This window comes from Tenrec ecaudatus, chromosome 13 (genome assembly GCF_050624435.1).
Source record: "Tenrec ecaudatus isolate mTenEca1 chromosome 13, mTenEca1.hap1, whole genome shotgun sequence".
Classification (NCBI taxonomy): domain Eukaryota; kingdom Metazoa; phylum Chordata; class Mammalia; order Afrosoricida; family Tenrecidae; genus Tenrec; species Tenrec ecaudatus.
Window position 1 is genome coordinate 19,024,444 of NC_134542.1, and position 12,969 is coordinate 19,037,412.

Genomic DNA, 12,969 nt, shown 5'->3' on the forward strand with positions numbered 1-12,969 from the left:
ACTTTCCTAGCGCCCATTCCTGCCCTGGCCTTCACGCCCTCCTGCCTCTGGATCCCACCACCCCAGGCCATTTCTGACCTGGTTTCCCCCTTCCTCCTCACGGTGGCCTTTGCCCGCCACCTGCCCTGCCTTGCCTCTCACATTTCTGCCAGTTCCACACCAGCCTGGGCCCCTGACCCAGTCTCGGAACTTGTGCCTCTTTCAAGAGCTAAGCCACACCCACCACCCCTCTTCCTGCACAAGCTGGACCTGCCCCCTCCCCCAGCCCCTACCTCCTGGCCTCCCCAGACAGAGCTCAAGTCCCAAAACTGGTGGGGCAGAGGAAGAGGGCAGCCCCCTTCCTATGTGGGTGCCAGGCTCCTAGGGTACTGGGTGGGGGGCCGGGGGTGGCATTACTCTGTGCCCCATGTGGAGTCATTCCCCTGCAGGGAGCTAGAAGAACGGAGCCAGCCTCAGGCCGAGCAGAAACCAGGGCCCATACTCTGGGCGCGGGGGCAGGCGAGCTCTCGGTGACAAGCCAATAAATGCCTACAGCCTCGTTCTTGCTTGTGCGTGTGACCTGGGAGGGCAGGGCAGACCCGGTCCAGAGCTCTGGGTGTGACCTGGGGACCAGGGGCTGCTATAAGTGTAGTTTGGCTCATGGCAGTGCAACTGCTGAAGACCATGACTCCTGGCAGTTTGGCACATTTATAAAAGTTGTAAAAGGGGGAGGGGGGGAGAACAAAAGCATGAGGTGTCCAGGGTGGCATGACAGACACCACACATGCACCGTGCACTGGAAACCGGCAGGCCTTGCCCTCTGGGGCTGGTGGCTCTGCAGAGGACAGGGGACCCCAGTGAGGAGGGCTACAGTCTTCTCCCTCCCTCCCACCCAACAAGGACGAGAACCCCTAGATGAGAAATCTGGGTGGGAGGCGGGGAGAGGGAGGGAGGCAGGCCTCCACCATGTAGTCATGCAGGAGGGTGGCCTGTGGCTCCAGCAGGGGGCAGGCGATAGGTTGACCTTGGCGAAGCCCGACCAATCCGAAATGGAAGGCAAGGGTCCCAGTGCCCCCTCCAAGCCCATCCCCTCCACACACACAGGCAACACACTCAAAATCCTGAGCACACCCCAGTGAGGTTCCCACCTCACTGAGTTCCTCAGGAGCCCCGAGGGAGCCTGGAAGAGGGATGTCCCCTCAGGCCAGGCCTCACCTGAGGATGATCTTCCTTCTTGGAACCAGGCCAGTCCCCTCCCAGCCAGGGGGGGCCAGTCCAGCAGAGCTGGTGACGAAGAGTCAAAGCAGGTGGGGGCTTGTCCTGCTATACTCGCACAGGGGGGCCTGTGCAGGCTGTCAGTGAGCCCTGGGACCCACACTCGTAGTCTGCCTCGGTGGGTGGGCTTAGGAAGGAGCTCAGGGAGCTGCCAGTCTGCCGGTCCCGGAAACTCTGGATATAACTCTGTAGGGAATGAGAAACAGGGGCAAGAGTCCCATGGCCGCCCAGCCGCACAACCTGGCGGGCAGGCAGCCTTTCCCCCTCCCCCGCACTAGCCTGAGACACCCCAGACAGCTGTAGACCCAGGGCCTGCTCCTACATCCCATGAAAACTACACTCGGAAGCCTTGTGCCCCTGTCCCAGAGCTGACCCACCAGGCTCCTCTCTCTGGGTGACAATCGGTACACAGACATAGGCCACTTCTAGACAGTGACATGTGGACAGCCCCTGGAAGAGACCCGCTGTGCGTGGACAGTCCAGCCTCTTCTCACTCGGCTGGGCAGTATGGCCTGCTCACCGGGGATAGGATGTCTCCGTTGAAGCGTTTGATGGGCACCGGTCGCCGCCGATATGCAGGGTCAGGGGGACCAGGCCGTGGAGGAGGAGCGCGGGGTCCTCTTGGAGGAGCCCTCGGGGGCCTCTTCTTCCTCCGCTTCTCCTTGCGTTCTTCTTGCTGCCGAATCCGCATCAGCTGCACACGTCGCCGCTGCCGGCTGATGACCACTTAGAGAGGATGGGAGAGTAGGTCTCAGAAGCTCCCAGGCCTCCGTTGCTTTCTACCTGGGGCATCAGGCTCCCCCGATGCCCAAGCTATGTTGCCCCGCCACCCAAGCTGGTACTCCCTGCACTTGCCCCTGTTGTTGGAAGGTTGGAGAAGACTTCCGGGCACCCCTTCAAGCCCAGGTGACTCCCCTGGGCCAAGCACGCTGTCACTCAGCTGTTCAACTACTGCTGCTTCCTACCCCAGCTGCCCTTGCTGGACCCAGCAGCCAGAGGGAGCGTCCCAATTCAGCCTTCAGTGTTGCTTCCCTGGCTCTACTGCTGCCGCCACTGCTTTCTCTGTACCCTTCTAACGAAATCCAGAGTCTCCACCGTGGCCCAGAGGGACCTATCAACCGGCATCCCTCACACAGGACCCTCCAGCCCCACCTCTTCAAGCTGGACTTTCTTCAGGGTCCTGGCCCTTGCTGGTTCCTATTCTCTGCACGGTGGCTCCTCATCCTTTTGGCTGCTGCTTAAATGTCCCCTCCAAGTGGCCTTCCTTGACACCACCCCCCTCCAGCTCAATCGGATTATGGTGTACATCATCTCCTTCGTGTCTCCCATGCAGCAGAGCAGATCTTACTCGTTTACAGGGCCGCTGTCTGTCCCCCACGCCCCACAGACCCCGTGGTAACCCACAGGGCAGGGGGGTCTGTTTGGGCTGCTGTAGCCCTAGGGCCTGGGATGAGGTTTGGCCCAGGCACCCAAGCTCCATAGTGATGCCTGCCCTCTAAGACCTGGCGCCTACTGGCTTCTGACTACCCCCACCCACCCCCTGGCACCCACTCCCTTCCTGCCCACCCTGGCGCGTGACCCCTCACCTTCTGTGTGGGAGTCTCTCTCCGCAGTCACCCGCCACTGCACCAGGATGCCCCCCAGGCTGAGGAGTGGCCAGAGTGCCAGTAGGGCCCAGCTCCGCCAGCAGAGCGGGGGCACGGGGGTGGCCCGCAGCCGTTCCACCGCATAGCGCCCCAGCAGCAGCAGCTCGGCAAAGTAGTCCGCGGCGGTGGCGATGAGCGCAGCCCCGGTCACCGCAGTGGCCAGGGTGGTCAGTGGGCGGGGCCAGCGCAGCGTGAGCAGGGCGCAGAGCAGGCCGCCTCCCAGCAGCAGCCCCAGCGGGCCCCACACGGAGCCGGGCTGGTAGTAGGGTGCAGAGCCCAGCAGGGCGGCGGCGGCGAGCAGCAGGCCAAGCAGCAGCCCCACCAGGAAGAGGCCCACGCTGCGCACCAGCATGGCCACCAGCCCACACAGCAGCCCGATGCCCAGGGCGATGCCGGCGCTCGCGCCCGCGCTCAGCTGCGTCTCCAGCACCCGCTCCCGGTAGCACAGCAGGAAGATGACCACGGAGCCGAAGAGCAGCCCCGTGAGGAAGAGCACCGCCTTGAAGCAGCGGTAACCTGGAGGGGGACAGGCCCAGGTGGGGTCACGGCTCTGGAGGGCGGAGGTCAGGGGCAGCCACGTGGGGTTTCCCAAATCAGAGGGAGGGCACTGAGATCAGAGACTGGGGGGGGGGGGCGGGGGGCACAGAGGTATGAGATCATAGAAGTAAGGGCTGTCCGGGTCCCTGGGGAAATGGGAAACTGACAGAGCTAAACGTTGAGCTAAATGGATTGGGGTTTCCTGGGATCAGAGCTGGGTCGTCAGAGTCAAGAGGTGTGGCTAATAGGGCCACGGGTGTCTCAGGATCAAGCTGGCCAGAGAGGAATCGTTGGGGGCCATGAACTGGTCAGCCACAGTCAGTGGGGTCCTTGAGGGAGGGCTGTTCAGCGAGACAGTATTTGAAAATCCAAAAGAACCGGATCAGTCGGGTCACATGAGACCCGCGGAAAGCCGAGGCCTCTGAGGGGTGATGGGTTCAGAGACCAGGTCAGCAGAAGGGGAGAGCGAACACAGAGAAGTATGGGCTTTGGGGCCAGGGACTGGGAGATGAGGTCTTTGGAAGTCCGGGTGGAGGGTCAACCCACAGGCAGAATTGCTGAGAGTATTAGAGGGGTACATGGAGATGAGAGAAATGGGCACCCTGGAGCTCGCAGAAGGAGAAGGGCATCAGACAGCGAGGTCACAGGGATAGGGAGCAGTCAACAGCTACCGGCAATAGGAGGAATGGAGGGGACCAGAGGGATGGGTGGTAAGAGACAGGGGGAAGGAGGTCACTAGGTTTTACAAGGGATTATAGGGAATCAAAGAGGATTATAGAGGAGGGTTAAAAAAAACGCCCTGGAAGTTCTAGGGCAGTGGGTCCCATGGAGAGGTGATGGCGGTGTAGGTCCTGAGTAATTGGGAAGATGGACATGAGAGGTAGGGATCAAGGGGTCAGGGGAGCCAAAGAGAAAGTCAATATGATGAAATTCAGTTCCAGCAATGAGGGAAAGTAGCAGCATCCAGAAGGTTCTGGGATCAGAGTAGGATGTGGAGGGGGTTCAGAGTCTTGGAGTGGGGACATCCCAGGGGGCGGGGTGTTAGGGCAGAAGGGTATCAGCACCATGCATGTGGGTGAGGGTGGGTCCTAGAAGGGGTACAGGGATGCAGACTCCCTGGAGGCCCACACACCTACACCCTTGGGCAGTCACCTCCTCCTTCCCACTATGCAGTTGTTCAGTCCAGTGTTTGGGGGTGGGAGGGGAGAGACCATCTGGCTCCCATTCCTGCCTACTGAGCCATTCTGGGGGTGGGTGTTGTGGAGGCTAGAGAAGACAAGTTTTGCCCTACTTTTGTCCAGCTTGAAACCCCAACCTCCCTTCCTCTGTGGTACCCAGTGCTTCGAGAAGCTCATAATCTTCCTCTCAGATACTTCATGGGGGCTTCAGCCCATGGCGCCCTCTCCCTTCTTGTAGAGCCCCTGGGCACTTGCTTCAAGCTGCCTCTAGTCCACACGGCACCTTTGTGAACATTTGGAAAAGGTATGCTTTCCTTTAGGCCAAAGACACCTTGTGCTCAGGCCCGAAGTTTGGCCTGGATTTCAGCCCCTTCTTTTCTAGTCAACAGCTCCTTTGTGCAGTGCCTGTCCTGTACATCTGTCCACAGCAGCTCTGATGACTGGAGCCTGCCTTGTAGGTGAGGTCCACAGGAAAAACCACCACGCAGGTCGCTCTAATATGTATCACCAGTGGGATGTTCCAGGAGTCTCTCCCTATCAGATGATAAACTCTGTGGAAAGGGGCCGTGTTTATTCACTCTGCTCAATACTTCCAGCATCTACCTGGTGCGGTGACCCTAACCCTATTATTATCTCTCCACAGTAAACAAAACAAAAGCAACAAAAACCTCACCGCCATCCATTTAGACTCATAGGAATCCTATAGGGCAGAGTAGAATAGTTCTGAGGTTGCAACTCTTCACGGAAATAGAAAGCCTCAGCTTTCCCCTGTGGAGGCAGCTGGTGGTTTTAAACTACTGACCTTGACATTAACATCCTAACACAGCCTGCGACACCACTTGAATGCCTACTGATTTTCACAACAACCTGTGTGAGAGAAGTATTATTGTTCAGGTAAGAAAACTGATGCTCTGAAAAGTGAGGTTCATGTGCTCAGGGATCACATAGAGTAAGGTACAGGGCCCAGCTCAGACTCAAGTGGGTCTAATTCGAAAACCTGTGTCCTCCAGCATGGAGAGCAGCTTCCCAAAGGGGGTGATACCGCCCCCTGCAGGGGACTAGAATGTCCAGGGAGTTACAAAAGCCTGAACTTTACCCTGGATGATGGAACAAACGTTTTTCATTGCCAGGGGACCCTGAATAATTTTTTTCCTTAAAAGGAGGCAGTAGTCTAAATATGTTTGGGAATCTGTGATCTAGAGTCTGCCTGATCTATAAACATATGGAACAAAACACAGAGAAAAAAATAGTTCTTCATGGTGGTGATGGTCCCAGAGAAGATTGGGGTGCCCCTGGGGAAGCAGTGGGGGAGCTCAAGTGAGGGATGAGATGGGGATCTCACCAAAGAAGCAGTAGATGACTCCAAACAGACAGCACATGATGCAGACGAGAGCTGGGAGCGCCTGGTACCTGCGCTCTGGGGGCTGCTCACAGGGTGCCCCCCAGAAGGCGTCATCTGGCTCGGGGGGCAGCAGCTGGAACCGCAGCGTCGCCACAGTGCCGGGCATGGGCATTGTACTGAGAATGGAGGGGGTCACCCTCCTCTGTCAGCCTGACAGAGAGGAAGCTGGGGTCAAAGAGGAATCTTGGGTCTCCGCTGGGATGAGGGTGGGAGTGGGAGGACCGGGCAAGGGCACAATGGACAAACAAGGGGAGGGGTGCCCACACCATGCAGCTGGAGTGGGGTCCAAAGCTAGAGGGGGCTGGGTGGAGAAGTTAAAAGGGGAGCTGAGAGGAGGGCCAGTGTGCAGCCGGTGAGAAGCGGGCAGCCTGGAGACTCGTAGGCGGCCAGGTCTGGAATTGTCCAAGATCTACCTGGGCTGGAGGTGACCTGAGCTTCTGAGCTGAAGAGGCAGGATAGGGGCCGGAGGGGGCGGGGATGCGGGGCGCCAGGGCCTCCAAGTGACAGGGGTCCGGGAAAAAGTCCACCGGGCTGGCACGGGGGCTGCTGGGCCCGAGCGACCGGTCTCTGCGCGGCGTCGGCGTCGCTGCTCCGCCTACAACATCCGCGGGCACTCCAGAGCCGCGGCGTCCGGGGACCCGGGCTCCTGGGAAAGGGAGAGGAGCAGGAGCAGGGGCTCGGGCCGCCCCAGAGCCGCGGCCCCATGCCCTGAGCCCGCCCGCGGCCTTTGGTGCTGATGGACAGCTCCGGCCTCTGCTCCTGACGTCACTCAGCGCGCACCATCCAGCCAGGGGCAGGCTGCTTCTGACGTCACCTGGGACGCACCAACCACGCAGGGAGAGACAGGGAACTCCGCCCCCGACGTCTCTCTCCCCGCACTGTGGAGGGGGCACTTCCGGGGGGTCCTTCCCCTTTAAACCCCCCTCCCTCCCCCCCCCCGCCCATCTCCTCCCTTCAAGGGAGCCGGAGCCTGAGACCCCACCCCGGGGCGGGGCTCGCGCAGTGACACGTCGGACAGCTGCGGTGGCGGCGGAGCCTGGGGCGCCGAGCGCAAGGACTGCACGGCATCGAGAGGCAGCTGGAGGGCAATCGGAGCGCGGCGCAGAGCCTTTGGCTTGGGCCGCGGGCTCTGCTTGGAGGGGAGGGAGCGGGCCCGTCCGCTGGGCCCAGGCCCCCCCCCGGATCCGCCCCCTCCCCGGTCCCGCCCCCTCGGAGCCTCCCCGGCTGCTCTGGAGCTGCGCGGGGGCCAGGGGCCCGTGGTCCGGGCGCCATGCGGGCGTCGCTGCTGCTGTCGGTCCTGCGGCCCGCGGGGCCCGTGGCCGTGGGCATCTCGCTGGGCTTCACTCTGAGCCTACTCAGCGTCACCTGGGTGGAGGAGCCGTGCGGCCCAGGGCCGCCCCAGCCCGGAGACTCTGAGCTGCCGCTGCGCGGCAACACCAACGCAGCGCGCCGGCCCAACTCTGTGCAAGCTGGCGCAGAGCGCGAGAGGCCCGGGCCTGGTGCCGGGGAGAACTGGGAGCCGCGGGTCCTGCCATACCACCCAGCACAGCCCGGCCAGGCTGCCAAAAAGGCCGTCAGGTAGGGCTCGGCCCCGCCCGCCCCGCTCGCCCCGCCCCCTGGGCACCGGTGGAAGGGGGGCGCACGCGCCGGGGAAGCAGCCTGGAGCTGGGTCAGGCTCCGGAAGGAAGGAGACTGGCCGGCCAGGAAGTCTTTGGGCTCTGATAACTTCCGATCCCTTGTTTCCTCGGGAGCTGTGGGACCCTTCTGAGGCCCGGACTGGACTCTGTCCCTGGCTGAGCTGAAATCGCCCGCGTCTGCCCCAAATCTGCTCGACCTTAGGGTTTTCCAAAGATCCTCTTAGCTTCCTAACTGGGCAACATGCTGGGGTTGGAGAAATGATTAGTGTGTGAGTGTCCAGAGATGAAAACGTTGGATTTTCCTATTGCTCTTCCTCCTGGCTAGGGCACGAGCCAGCTGGAGAGTAGGTGGTCCCATTTCAATACTGCCTCTCCTGAGGAGGTTAGGTCATTTCTCCTAAGTAACGCTGGTTTCAGAATTCCAGCCCTGCAATTTACCATTCATTGTGAAGGCAGGTAAATTACTGGAACCTCTGAGTCCTAGGCTAACCCTTCTCAAAAGATAGTCAATTCTGCGTGTTCCTTTAGATCGTTTATGCTGTGTATTTCTGGCATAATGGCATATTTATATAGAGATGTGTGGGTACATAGGATATACAGTAACTACTATGTGCCATGACTTTAGCTGGGTGTTTTCCATAGATAATAGTTACCCCCATTTTACAATGAAGTGACTATATAGCTCAGATGGATGAAATAACTGACTCAAGGATACATAACTGCTAAGTTTTAAGAATTAAATCCACATCGCATCTGCATAAAGATTTCCATATCCCAAATGCAAAGCACTATAAGGCAAGGCAAATATTTCCCTTAAGCTCTATGGCCCGATTCATAAGGAAACAGACCCAGAGAAGAGAAGCTGGCCCAGGCCATGCCCTTGACACTGCTACCCCTGCCCTCCTGTTATTTTATAACGGGCTGTCTCCTCTCCCAGGACCCGCTACATCAGCACGGAGCTGGGCATCAGGCAGAGGCTGCTTGTGGCAGTGCTGACCTCACAGGCCACCTTACCCACGCTGGCCGTGGCCGTGAACCGCACTCTAGGGCACCGGCTAGAGCGCGTGGTGTTCTTGACTGGTGCTCGGGGCCGCCGGGTACCACCAGGCATGGCTGTGGTGACACTGGGTGAGGAGCGGCCCATCGGGCACCTACACCTGGCACTCCGCCACCTGCTAGATCAGCACGGCGACGACTTTGACTGGTTCTTCTTAGTGCCCGACACCACCTACACGGAAGCGCACGGACTCTCGCGCCTCGTTGGCCGCCTCAGCCTGGCTGCTTCTGCTCACCTCTACATGGGCCGGCCCCAGGACTTCATCAGCGGGGAGTCCGCCCCAGGTCGCTACTGCCATGGTGGCTTTGGCGCGCTGCTGTCCCGAACGCTGCTGCAGCAGCTGCGCCCCCACCTGGAAAGCTGTCGCAATGATATCGTCAGTGCGCATCCGGATGAGTGGCTGGGGCGCTGCATCCTGGACGCAACCGGCGTGGGCTGCATTGGAGACCACGAGGTGGGAAGATAAGCCGTGCTTGAGCGAGTACTCATCCCCCTGAGAGGCAGGGGAAGAAGCTGGCCTGGGTTTCTGTGTCGATTCTGTTATTTCCTATCCGTGTGACCGCAGACCAATGATTCCATCTCCCCGGCTTCTGTGTTCTTACTCGAGGTTGTTAATTGAAGATGAGAGAAAAGAAGTCCTGGTGGTGTAGTAAGGAGCCCTTGTGGCCTAGTGATTGTACATTGGACTGCTAACTGTAAAGTCAGCAGTTCAAAACCACCAGCCCCTCCATGGGGAAAAGATGGTGCTTTCTGCACCCAGAAAGAATTATAATTTTGAAAACCCACAGGGGCAGTTGTACTCTGCCCTATAGGATCGCCACAAGTCAGAATTGACTTGCTGGCAGTGAGTTTGGTTTTGTGTTTTGGTGAAGGAGTGGTTAAGCATCAGGCTGCTAACTGGGAGGTGCAGTTCCACCCTGCCCTTTAGGGTCGCCATGTGTCGGCATGGACTCGAGGACAGTGGGTTTTTAAGTTTGGTGGCACAGTGCGGAAGCCCGCGGCTGCAAACAGTAAGGATCACAGCAGAAACCCATGCAATTGTTCCATGTCTCTGCTGCTGTGAAGGCTTGTGGCTTAGAAAACCTTATGGAGCAATGCTCGGTTGCCTGGGGCTGCTGGGAGTCAAAATCGACTTGATGCTGGCACCAAACAACAGTGGCATAGTCGGTGTCAGTGTCGGCTGCTTCTAGTTTATTTAAAGCTCTGCCCCGTTCTGTGAAGTAGGTCAGGTGTGTGTGTGCGTCCATTTCACAGATGAGCTAGCAGAGGCTTGCCTGAGGTCAGCAGATCAAGGTGGACTTAATCCCCCTGACCTCTGACTCCAAGTCCACCGCAGGCTGTGGGGATAGATACTCGCTGTCAGACCAGGAGCACACTGGCCTTAGCACTCTTTTCCTGTGCCCCCCCTTTCCTCTCCCCAGGGGGTACACTATAGCTACCTGGAGCTGCGCCCTGGGGAACCGGTGCAGGAGGGGGACCCTCGTTTCCGCAGCACCCTGACAGCCCACCCTGTGCGGGACCCTGTGCACTTGTACCAGCTGCACAAGGCCTTTGCTCGAGCGGAGCTGGAGCGCACTTACCAAGAGATCCAGGAGCTGCAGGTAAGGCCGGGGCTGGGGTCAGACAGGGCCAGGAGGCCGTACCAGGGGAGCCTGAGAATCCGAGCAAGTCTGCCTCCCAGCCCCTCTGTCCCCACCTTCCTCCAAGGAACCCCAGCAAGGCATCCCCTTCCCACTTTAACTCTCAGACTGCCACCATCTGGAGAAGAATGGGTGGAAGACCTCGGTGGGCAGAGGACCTGTCCCATGTGGCACCTGCTGCCTGCTCAGTCCTCCAGCTGTGGGCCACCCCCGAGTCCCCTGCCTGTTGACGGTCCCTTTTTCCTACAGCAGGAGATCCAGAACACCAGCCGCCTGGCAGCGGACGGTGAGCGGGCAGCTGCTTGGCCCGTGGGCATCCCCGCACCCTCCCGCCCGGCCTCCCGATTCGAGGTGCTACGCTGGGAATATTTCACAGAGCAGCATGCCTTCTCCTGTGCCGATGGCTCACCACGCTGCCCGCTGCGGGGGGCTGACCGAGCCGACGTGGCCGACATTCTCAGTGAAGCCCTGGAGGAGCTCAACCGCCGCTACCACCCGGCCCTGCGGCTCCAAAAGCAGCAGCTGGTCAATGGCTACCGACGCTTCGATCCTGCCCGGGGCATGGAGTATACGCTGGACCTGCAACTGGAGGCGCTGACCCCCCAAGGTGGCCGCTGGCCCCTCACCCGCAGGGTGCAACTACTGCGGCCCCTGAGCCGTGTGGAAATCCTGCCCGTGCCCTATGTCACCGAGGCCTCCCGTCTCACTGTGCTGCTGCCGCTGGCCGCTGCCGAGCGTGACCTGGCCCCAGGCTTCCTGGAGGCCTTCGCAGCTGCAGCCCTGGAGCCTGGCGACGCTGCGGCCGCCCTGACGCTGCTGCTGCTGTACGAGCCACGCCAGGCCCAGCGTGCGGCCCACGCTGACGTCTTTGCCCCTGTCAAAGCCCACGTGGCAGAGCTGGAGCGGCGGTTCCCCGGCGCCAGGGTGCCCTGGCTCAGCGTGCAGACATCAGCGCCCGCCCCGCTGCGCCTCATGGACCTGCTGTCCAAGAAGCACCCGCTGGACACGCTCTTCCTGCTGGCCGGGCCGGACACGGTGCTCACGGCCGACTTCCTGAACCGCTGCCGCATGCACGCCATCTCCGGCTGGCAGGCCTTCTTCCCCATGCACTTCCAGGCCTTCCACCCCACCGTGGCCCCGCCGCAGGGCCCCGGGCCACTGGAGTTGGGCCGAGACACGGGCCGTTTCGATCGCCAGGCGGCCAGCGAGGCCTGCTTCTACAACTCGGACTACGTGACAGCCCGCGGGCGGCTGGCGGCGGCCGCGGAGCAGGAGGAGGAGCTGCTGGAGAGCCTGGACGCGTACGAGCTGTTCCTGCGCTTCTCCAGCCTGCACGTGCTCCGCGCCGTGGAGCCCGCGCTGCTGCAGAGGTACCGGGCCCAGCCTTGCAGCGCCCAGCTCAGCGAGGACCTGTACCACCGCTGCCGCCAGAGCGCGCTCGAGGGCCTGGGCTCCCGCACCCAGCTGGCCATGCTGCTCTTCGAGCAGGAGCAGGGCAACAGCACCTGACCCCGCCCGTGCCTGGCCAACACCCCGGAGCACCCCTCAACCTGCCCAACAGCCTCGCCAGTGAGGCTCAAGCCTCAGACCGCAAGGTGGCCCTGAGCCCTGTCTGGCTTTGTGAGTCACTGGGCTTGGGACAAGCCCTGGCGACCCAGCCTCCCCTTCCCACCCCCTTGACGCTGCTGATTGGGGCTGTGGCCTTGCAGTTCAGTCTACCTGACGCCAGTCCACCTCCTGGGGGAGGTCCCCAGGGAGCTGGGCTGCAGATGAGTTGTTGGGGGAGGGAGCGGAGGGAGGAGGGTGGCCCTCTGACTGATGGAACCCCCTGCCTTGAATAAACAGGCTGAGCGAGAACTAATGATTGTGTTCGTGTGTATTATGGGGGTGGGGACACGTTGATGGTTGGATCCACTCAGCAACATTTTGGAGGAAAAGCCTGGCAACTTGTTGCCTCAAGAGCTCATCCAAGAATGCCCTCATCCCCTGAAACAGGACTTTTCTGCAGATGAGGCTGCCAGGAGGCCGGCCAATTTGATGGTACCAAATTTGGGGGGTGGGTTTTCAGTAGGGGCAGGGGAGGTGGGGTGCTGTGTGTGTGTGTATGTGTGTGTGCACGCGTGTGTGCATCCCCTTGTCCCTGCTGGGCCTGGATTTCCTCTTTCTGGATAATCAGGCAGATGCCTAGTCCTGCACGTGACAGAAAACACACACACATGCACACACACACACATCTTTATGCCTCTTTATTCCCAGTTTCGTCAGCACTTTATAAAACCAGACCAAAGACAGAGAGGCCTGAGAAGCCTCCCTTCCCCACCTTCACAGCTTAGCAGGGATCTGAAAGGTCTGCCTGCTCCCAGTGGTGGGAGCGAGGGATGGGGGGTACAGGGGGAACTGGGAGCTGGACCAGGCCTGCTGGGCCACCCACTCCCCCTGCCAAGAAGGGAGGACCAGGAAGCAGGTGGCTCAGTACCCCTGAGACCTAGGGGGTCACCCTCTGTTGCTGACACTAAGGCCTGGACCCTGGTTGTCTCTGAATCACCCCTCCCTGAAGCCCTACCCAGCCTTCTATATTGGTACCCTCACCCCCCACCCAGCCTCCCTAAGTATAGACA

The 12,969-nt window shown here is 60.4% G+C and overlaps 2 protein-coding genes across 2 annotated transcripts; one reads left to right on the forward strand and one right to left on the reverse strand.

The window, feature by feature from the left end:
• Positions 1-676: 676 nt before the first annotated feature.
• On the reverse strand, positions 677-6,923 carry TMEM198 (transmembrane protein 198). Its single transcript, XM_075528855.1, has 5 exons — positions 6,431-6,923; positions 5,958-6,167; positions 2,841-3,416; positions 1,775-1,980; positions 677-1,440 (listed from the first exon to the last, which is right to left on the reverse strand). Exons 2-5 carry the CDS (start codon positions 6,127-6,129, stop codon positions 1,303-1,305), a joined length of 1,092 nt encoding a protein of 363 aa, XP_075384970.1. The 5' UTR covers positions 6,130-6,167; positions 6,431-6,923; the 3' UTR covers positions 677-1,302.
• Positions 6,924-6,974: 51 nt separating this feature from the next.
• On the forward strand, positions 6,975-12,212 carry CHPF (chondroitin polymerizing factor). Its single transcript, XM_075528854.1, has 4 exons — positions 6,975-7,595; positions 8,592-9,165; positions 10,133-10,312; positions 10,601-12,212. Exons 1-4 carry the CDS (start codon positions 7,288-7,290, stop codon positions 11,858-11,860), a joined length of 2,322 nt encoding a protein of 773 aa, XP_075384969.1. The 5' UTR covers positions 6,975-7,287; the 3' UTR covers positions 11,861-12,212.
• Positions 12,213-12,969: the final 757 nt, after the last annotated feature.